At 55.5% G+C, this 8,710-nt stretch overlaps 1 protein-coding gene across 1 annotated transcript in view; it reads right to left on the reverse strand.

The window, feature by feature from the left end:
* Positions 1–3,978, reverse strand: part of LOC106809036 (activin receptor type-1-like) — a 9,562-nt gene extending 5,584 nt beyond the window's left edge. The window contains exons 1-4 of the mRNA XM_014811979.1: positions 3,915–3,978; positions 2,325–2,471; positions 1,383–1,577; positions 338–491 (exon numbers count right to left, since the gene is read on the reverse strand). Coding sequence (XP_014667465.1) covers positions 338–491; positions 1,383–1,577; positions 2,325–2,471; positions 3,915–3,978 — 560 coding nt within the window. The remainder of the gene's footprint in view (positions 1–337; positions 492–1,382; positions 1,578–2,324; positions 2,472–3,914) is intronic.
* Positions 3,979–8,710: the final 4,732 nt, after the last annotated feature.

Consider the following 8,710-nt stretch of genomic DNA (forward strand, 5'->3'; position numbering starts at 1 on the left):
TCCCTTCTCCCTCCTCCCACCCCCACACCTCGCGCTCTCTCTTCTCCCTCCTCCCACCACCACATCTCGCGCTCTCCCTTCTCCCTCCTCCCACCACCACACCTCGCGCTCTCTCTTCTCCCTCCTCCCACCACCACATCTCGCGCTCTCCCTTCTCCCTCCTCCCACCACCACATCTCGCACTCTCCCTTCTCCCTCCTCCCACCACCACATCTCGCGCTCTCCCTTCTCCCTCCTCCCACCACCACACCTCGCGCTCTCCCTTCTCCCTCCTCCCACCACCACACCTCGCTCCGCTCTCCATCTACTAACAGCTCTGCTGGCCTCTTTTCGTCACCTCTTTGTTCCCACTATGAGGTTATCACCGACGTCTAGCGTTCCGTCGGCTTTCTGCACGAGTGACAGCCCAAAGTCAGCGATGCAGCAGTCCCCGCTGGCTTTCACGAGGATGTTACGTGACTTCAGGTCCCGGTGAGCGATCGCCAGCTTGCCTGAGACACGCACGAGCGAAGCTTAGATCAAACAGCTGAGGAACGAAAGGCATCGTGAATGCCAGCGCACCCCCGAATAGTGGCATACCCTGAATGCAGCAATACTCTGAATACAATCATACCCTGAATGCAATCATATTCTGAATGCAATCTTACACTGAATGCAGCTGTACCCTGAATACAACGATACCCTGAATGCAACAATACCCTGAATACAACGATACCCTGAATGCAACAATACCCTGAATGCAACAATACCCTGAATGCAACTGTACCCCAAATGCAACCATACCCTGAATACAACCATACCCTGAATGCAACCGTACCCTAAATACAACCATGCCCTAAAGACCAGCATACCCTGAACACCAACATACCTTGAACACCATCATACCCTGAACACCAGCATACCTTGAACACCAGCATACCATGAACACCAACATACCCTGAACACCAACATACCCTGAACACCAGCATACCATGAACACCAACATGCCCTGAACACCAGCCTACCCTGAACACCAGCATACCCTGAACACCCCCATACCATGAACACCAGCATACCCGGAACACCAGCATACCCTGAACACCAGCATACCCAGAACACCAGCATACCCTGAACACCAGCATACCCTGAACGGCAACATACCCTGAACACCAACATACCCTGAACACCAAAATACCCTGAACACCAACATACCCTGAACACCAACATACCCTGAACACCAAAATACCCTGAACACCAACATACCCTGAACACCAACATACCCTGAACACCAACATACCCTGAACACCAGCATACCGTGAACACCAGCATACCTTGAAAGCAACCGTACCGTGAACAACAGCATACCCTGAACGCAACCGTACTGTGAACACGCTCGAACGTACCCTGGATGCCGCAGAAGCGCGTGTGTAGGTGTAGCAGACCGGCGAGTGAGGTTCCTACGATGCAGAACAACCGCTCAGCATCGACGCTGTCCACCTGCTGCAGATGATCGTAGAGAGAGCCAGCCTCATGAAGCTGCATGACGAGCCAGTACTGAGTGCAGCCACCCTCGCTCGCCAGGTCCGAGCCCATGTATGCTGCAACACCGGACGATTGATTGATTATTGATTGATTGATAATTGATTACTGATTGATTGATAATTGATTACTGATTGATTAACGATTGATTGTTTTAATGCATGCATCCATCCTAACTCGCTAGGTCAAAGTCCTTGTATGCTACAAATATATACACCAGATGATTGATTAACAATTGATCAATGACTGACTATTGATTGATAACGATTGATTGGTTAAATCCATTCAGCCGCCCTTACTCGCCGGGTCCGAGCTCATGTACGCTGCAACACCAGATCATTGATTGATTATTGATCACCAAGTTATTATTGGTTATTGATTGAAACATTGATTGGTTAAATGCATGCATATGCTCTCGCTTCTCGGGACCGATCCCATGTACGCGGCAACACATGGCCTCAATTGATTATTGATTAATGCTTAATTGATTATTGATTGACTGATCACAAGGCAGTGACACTAAACACATATGCCACTTTGTGAAGATGCTACTCGGCTAAAAGCTTGCAAGCACCATTACAATCCCATTCAACGAAACTCCAGCTAGTATATGAACATTCCTCCCCGAAGTTATAATTATATAAGCATATATATGTATTCCACACATTATATATCGATTTCATACACATCCTGAGATACCTATCGCAAAACTACAACCGAATGCGGTGCGTTTGTGTATGGCCGAGGTGTGAACATGTGGATGTGAGCTGCGGTGGTGGTGGCTTCTCCCGGACAGATGAACTCACCTAGCACATTCTCATGCTGCAGGAAGGCTGTGTTGTAAATCTCGATCTCTCTCCTCCACTGCAGCTCCTCTCTCGATGGAAAGATCTTCACGGCGACCTTCCCCCACTTCCACTTGCCGTGCCACACCTCGCAATATTTGCCCTTACCTGCAGATGAGAATATAATAGTAGAATGTCTGCATCCTCTCCATCCACTCATCATCGAGTCACTCATCATACTACTCACACATAATACACACATAATATAATAATAATAATAATAAATATATATAATAATATAAATATATATGAAAATATAATAATAATAATATACACACACGAGTAACTATCATGTTACCCTCATCATTGAGTGTGGTATCACTGCTCAGCATTCATTGTTAACGATTCCGTTCAAGATACAAAGATGGGGATGGAATGATGGCATTGAGAATACTGGTGTGGGTGGGCGACTGGATGGTGGAACAGCTAGTGGGTAAGGGGTGGAACAGTTAGAGGGTAAGAAGTCGTACAGTCGTACGTTTAGTGAGTGAAAGGATGAGCAGTAAGCAGGTGGGAGCCCCCACCCTAGCCTATGACACAGTCCCCACTCTACCACCCAGCCCCCACCCTAGCCTATGACACAGTCCCCACTCTACCACCCAGCCCCCACCCTAGCACACAATCCCCACTCTAGCCTAGCACACAGTCCCCACCCTACCACCCAGCCCCACCCTAGCACACGATCCCCACCCTAGCCTAGCACACAGTCCCGACTCTACCACCCAGCCCCCACCCTAGCACACGATCACCCACCCTAGCCTAGCACACAGTCCCCACCCTACCACCCAGCCCCCACCCTAGCACACGATCACCCACCCTAGCCTAGCAACACAGTCCGCCACTCTACCACCCAGGCCCCCACCGATAGCAAGTGCTGCGATCGCGCGCGATCGGCCGCCGCTAGCCTAGGGCACACCAGTCCACCCCTAGACACCCCTCGCCCCACCCGCTAAGCGCACACAGGTCCCCCACTCTACGACCTCAGCCCGCCGACCCTAGCACACGATCCTACCGTCACCCTAGGCCTAGCACACTGGCCAATGGGCGGGCCGAGGGGGGGACAGTCCGCTCACTCTTAGCGACGCGCGACCGCACAGCCCCCACCCTTAGCGACACGACTTCCCCCCCCAGAATAAGAGCACACAGCCTGCAGATCCGGCGGCGCGGGCTAGCAACCAGGTCCCACCGTACCACCCCACCAGGCGTTACGCACCACGCTGCCCTCACGCAACACACTCCCACCCGGCCCGGTTACCACCAGCCCCGCCATATGGCACACCAGTCCGCCGTCCTATCCACCCGGGGTGAGACGCAAGTAGCCACTCCACCGCCCTAGGACACAAGATCCGGAGGCCCGGCCAGCCGCTATCTGCACACCTACGCCCTCTGCAGGCCGACCATCCGGACTCATAGGGGCATCCGACTCGCGCCCACGCCTCCCCGCCCTAGCACAGCGTCCCGCAGAACCCGGCTTGACACCGTCCGAGCCGACCGCAGCCCCGCCAGCCGCTACCACCCCAGCCGCCCGCCCTCAGCAACGCCCCTACACACCAGACCCAACCGCGTAGCACAGCAGGCCCCACGACCTAGGCGACGTCTGGCAGCCCGCCGCCATAGTGCAGCACAGCAGTCCTCCCTACACCTGCATTCGCCCACCCAGCCCGCACGCTGGCACACTCCGTCTATGCGCCAGACGCGGCATGGCCGCCACCAGATCCGCGTCGCCACTGCCGCTCAGCCTACCTCAGTCCACCCGTAGCGATACGCCCAGCCACTCCTGGCCGCTCAGGCACACAGCGCTGGCAGTCCGGGCCACGGCGGCGTGCGAACAGTCCCCTCACCCCCTACCCCAACCCGCCACGCGTCCCCGCCTACAACCAGCCCAGCTCGGGGCACCGCCGTCTAGGCACGGGTGCACGCCGGGAGACCGGAGGCGAACACGGCCAGACCGCACCCGCTACGGCAAACTGGCAGTGGCCCGCAGGCCCCACCCACCTCTTTCCAACCGCGGCGTATCGGCGATCGGCAGCCGCGCGCACCCTAGCCGCCATCGCACCTTACGGAGCGCATGACTCACGAAGCACCATGCGGACCTTACGCGATGCAGCCCAGCAGCTTTGATGCCTGACTCGCTACATCCGTGGCGCTCTGGGACGGCTTGGCATCCCGCGATCCCGCGTGACCCCACGCCTTCGGACCCATGCCTCCGGCGCCGCTGCCGGACGAGTTCCATGCCTCCGTCCACCAGCTGCGTACAGGCAGTGCCTCTCTCCCCGGCGCAGGACACAGCCGAGTTCCCCGCGGCACTACGACGCTGCATGTTGTCGGCACGCGCAGCCGGCCGAGCGCCTGCACTCCCGGCGTGTCCCCACGAGTCAACCGCTGGCGCGGCGTTCGGCGAGCGCTCAGCTTGTGGGCCGGGAAAAAAGAAGGAAGAGAAGGGGGACACCCGGTCGATGAACTGGGAGCACTAATGGATACGCCCACGAGATTGGTGAGGTGAAGGGCTCTCGTCGTCGCTCCTGTCTCGACTGTGCTGGCATCGCCTGCTATTCTCTATGTTTCGTCTTTCTCTCCTTCAGCGTGTGAGCTTCTCGGCGCACTCTCTCCTCTCTCCGTCCATCTATCTATCTATCTAAATCTATCTAGATCTATCTAGTCCTCTCTCTCGTCGTCCTCGTCTCTCTCTCTGCGTCTCTCCCGCGTCGGCCTATGGCCGCCAGCTCTCTCTTCATCTCGTCTCGTCCTTAGTGGCTCTGCTCATCTTCCCTCGGGCTCTCTCTCTCTCTCGTCTCTCCCCGCACTCTGTCACGCTCTGGCGAGTCGGCGCCGGCCCGTCATCGTCGCGCCTGCTCTCCTCTCTACCGTGTCAGTCTCCTCTCATCCTCTCTCTCTCTCTCCTGCAGGTCGCTCGGGTCTTCTCTGCCCGCTCGCACCGTTCTCTTCGTCGGTCTCTCATCCGTCCTCTGCTCTATCTAGTCTATCTATCTATATCTCTCTCTATCCAGCACGGCCCACTCCGCCCCCGCTCTCAAGTCTTTTCTCGCTAGGGTCGATATCCTCCGTAGTCTATGTTCTCTCTCTCTCTCTCTCCAGTCTCTCTCCGCCCTTGCCCCCGGACGTCCGTGCCTGGCATCCCCACGTCCTGCATGCCCCCTCCTCGTCCTCACGTCTCTGCTGCATCTCTCGTCCGTCATCCGTCTCGTCTCTCAGTCCCTCTTCGTCCTCTCTTCTCTAGCGACTCTCATCCTCGGCATCTGCCTGCTCCGCATCCTCTCTCTTATCTGATCTATACTCTGCTCTCTCTCTCTCTCTCGCTCCCTTACTCTCCCTTCCTTTACCTGCTGCTTGTGCATCCTGCGCATGATGAAGATCACCGTGGCAACGACGCGATGATGATGAGGATGGCGGGAATGCGCTGGCCTCGGCTTGGTAGCGGCGGTGACGAGTGCGATGTCTACTGACAGGCCACGATCGCTCCGGTCGTCTTGACAGACACTAAGGGGCGCAGAACAACTCCGTCTCAAGAAACAAGCTCCACATCAGCTGCACCTGCACAACTCCACTGTATACACCCATATATTCTATTATATATAGTCATATACTTATGGTATATATATATACATTATATACCGTAACTATAATGATATAATCATATAATACACATACCCATATATCAGCATAGCATCACACATAACGTAATAACATACTACAACATCAGGAGTAAAAAAAAAAAAAAATGTTTTTGTTGACTGCTGATGACGATGTTAATCGAGCATGTCTGGATAATACGCTGGAACAAGTAAAACATGACCATGGTAAGTGCAACGCTGCATCCCAGAGCCGGGCAAGCCGGGGTCGGAGTGAATGACAACAATGCTCGTCTTGACTCCGCTAAGTGGTACATATATACTTGAAAAAGCACTGTTAGTATTTTTGATGTGAGCAAGGTGATAACAAAAAATTACGCAATTACAACAACTCAACGATAATTGACCTCCTTCATAAATGGACGTCCATTCTATAGAAGCGTCTGCTACTATAGGTTTGACCATACTATAATGCCTCTATGTGCACTGACGCGCGTGGATGACGAGGCGAGGAGGGACTGACAAGGCAGGGAGGGATGGACACGTGGACAGAGCCGACGCTCTATGAACGGGAATGGAAGACTGACACAGTAATGGAAGGGATGGAGGGCCTCGGACACATAAGGGAGGGATGGAGGGAAACGACACATGGGAGAGATGACACACTCGGAGCAGGCAATCGCTCGTGGAGGGATGGAGGGACTGAAACAGAAAACAGGGGGGAAAAACGGGAAGGAGGGACTGACACACAGGGAGGGATGGACACTGGACAGAGCGACGCTCATGGAGGGATGGAAGGACTGACACATAAGGAAGGATGGAGGGACTGACACATAGGGAGGGATGGAGGGAACGACACAGGGAGGGATGGACACTGGACAGAGCAACGCTCGTGGAGGGATGGAGGGACTGACACATAAGGAAGGATGGAGAGACTGACACATAAGGAGGGATGGAGGAAACGACACAGGGAGGGATGGACACTGGACAGAGCGACGCTCATGGAGGGATGGAAAGGGAGTGACACATGAAGGAAGGATGAGGAACTGACACATGAAGGAGGGTTTTTATAGAGGGACGACAGCCAGGGAGGGATAGACTATGGCTGGACAGAGGCGGACGCTCATGGGAGGGATGGAGGGACTGAAACATAAGGAGGGATGGAGGGACTGACACATAGGGAGGGATGGAGGGAACGACACAGGGAGGGATAGACACTGGACAGAGCGACGCTCGTGGAGAGATGGAGGGACTGAAACATAAGGAAGGATGGAGGGACTGACACATAGGGAGGGATGGAGGAAGGCGACAACAGGGAGGGAATAGACACTGGACAAGGAGCCGACGCTCGTGGAGAGATGGAGGGGACTGACACATAAGGAGGACGGGATGGGCAGGGAGCTGCGACACATAGGGAGGGATGGAGGGAACGACACAGAGGGAACGACACACTCGGAGGGATAGACAGAACGACGTGCAGGGAGGATTGAGGGAACGACACACAGTGAGGGAACGACGTAGGAATGCGCAGGGAGGGATTGAGAGAACGGCACAGGAAAAGATGCAAAAAGCACCACATGGGGAGAGATCGACGAGCGAGTCACAGACGGAGAGATGGAGGGACAACACACGAGAAAAGATGGATGGAGCACTGCGCAGGAAGAGAAGGGGACCGACATACGAGAAATGATGACGAAACGACACACACAGAGGGGCACGACGAACGACGACGACACGCAGGGACGGACAGAGCGCAGGGATCGAGAGGAGAGGGATCGAGGGCGCGATCGGGAACGAAGCGACGCGGACGTACGCACGCGGCTCGGTGGCGCAGCCCTTGGGCCGCGTCGGCTGCAGTTGGTTGTTGCAGAAGTGCGGCTCGCGGCAGCACTGGAACAGGCTCACTGTCATCATCATGATCTCGGCGCTGACCGGCGGGCACATCCACGGCCCCGAGCGCACGCCGACCGAGTTGATGGGTGCCAGCCCATGATGCGCTCCGGCCGCGCAGCGCAGTCGTTACGCACGAGCACGAAGCACTGCAGCAGGAGAGAGAGAGAGGGGGAGAGTGAGAGAGAGCGAGAGAGAGAGAGGGGGAAGGAGAGAGAAAGTGAGGGGGAGGAGAGAGAAAGAAAGGGGGACCGGATGGAAGGGAGAGAGAGAGAGGAGGGGAGGAGAGCAGAGAGAGCGAGAGAGTAGAGAGAGCGAGAGCGAGAGAGAGAGAGAGAGAGAGAGAGAGGGAACCGAAGGCGGAGAGATGAGAGAGAGAGAGAGTCAGAGGAGAGACGAGACGAGACGAGAGAGAGACGAGAGAGAGAGAGAGAGAGACGAGAGAGAGGAGGTGCGAGAGGGGAAGAGAGAGAGAGGAGACAGAGAGAAAGCGACGACATCCGGAGAAGGAGAAGGGGAAAGAGAGGCAGCAGGAGAGGAGGGGCGGATAGAGCACTGGGAGGAGAGCGAGAGCGTGACAGAGGGTTACGAGCAGCAGACGAGGAGCGAGCACGAGAGAAGAGAGACCGCCGAGAAATGGACAGAGGCGGAGGAGAGAGAGAGGCGAGAGAGCAGGGATGTAGGAGCGAGAGGAGAATACTCGGAGAGAGTCCAGAGAAAGCAGCCGGAGCAGAGAGCTAGAGAGTCACGGAAAGACGAGAGAGACGAGAAGAGTAGCTATGTTAGCAGAGGAGACAGGAGAGAGAGAGACAGAGAGAGAGAGAAAGAGAGGGAGCGGGAACGAGAAGGGATGTGGACAGGATGACG

The sequence above is a fragment of the Priapulus caudatus genome, unplaced genomic scaffold (genome assembly GCF_000485595.1).
Source record: "Priapulus caudatus unplaced genomic scaffold, Priapulus_caudatus-5.0.1 Scaffold324, whole genome shotgun sequence".
Lineage (NCBI taxonomy): Eukaryota > Metazoa > Priapulida > Priapulimorpha > Priapulimorphida > Priapulidae > Priapulus > Priapulus caudatus.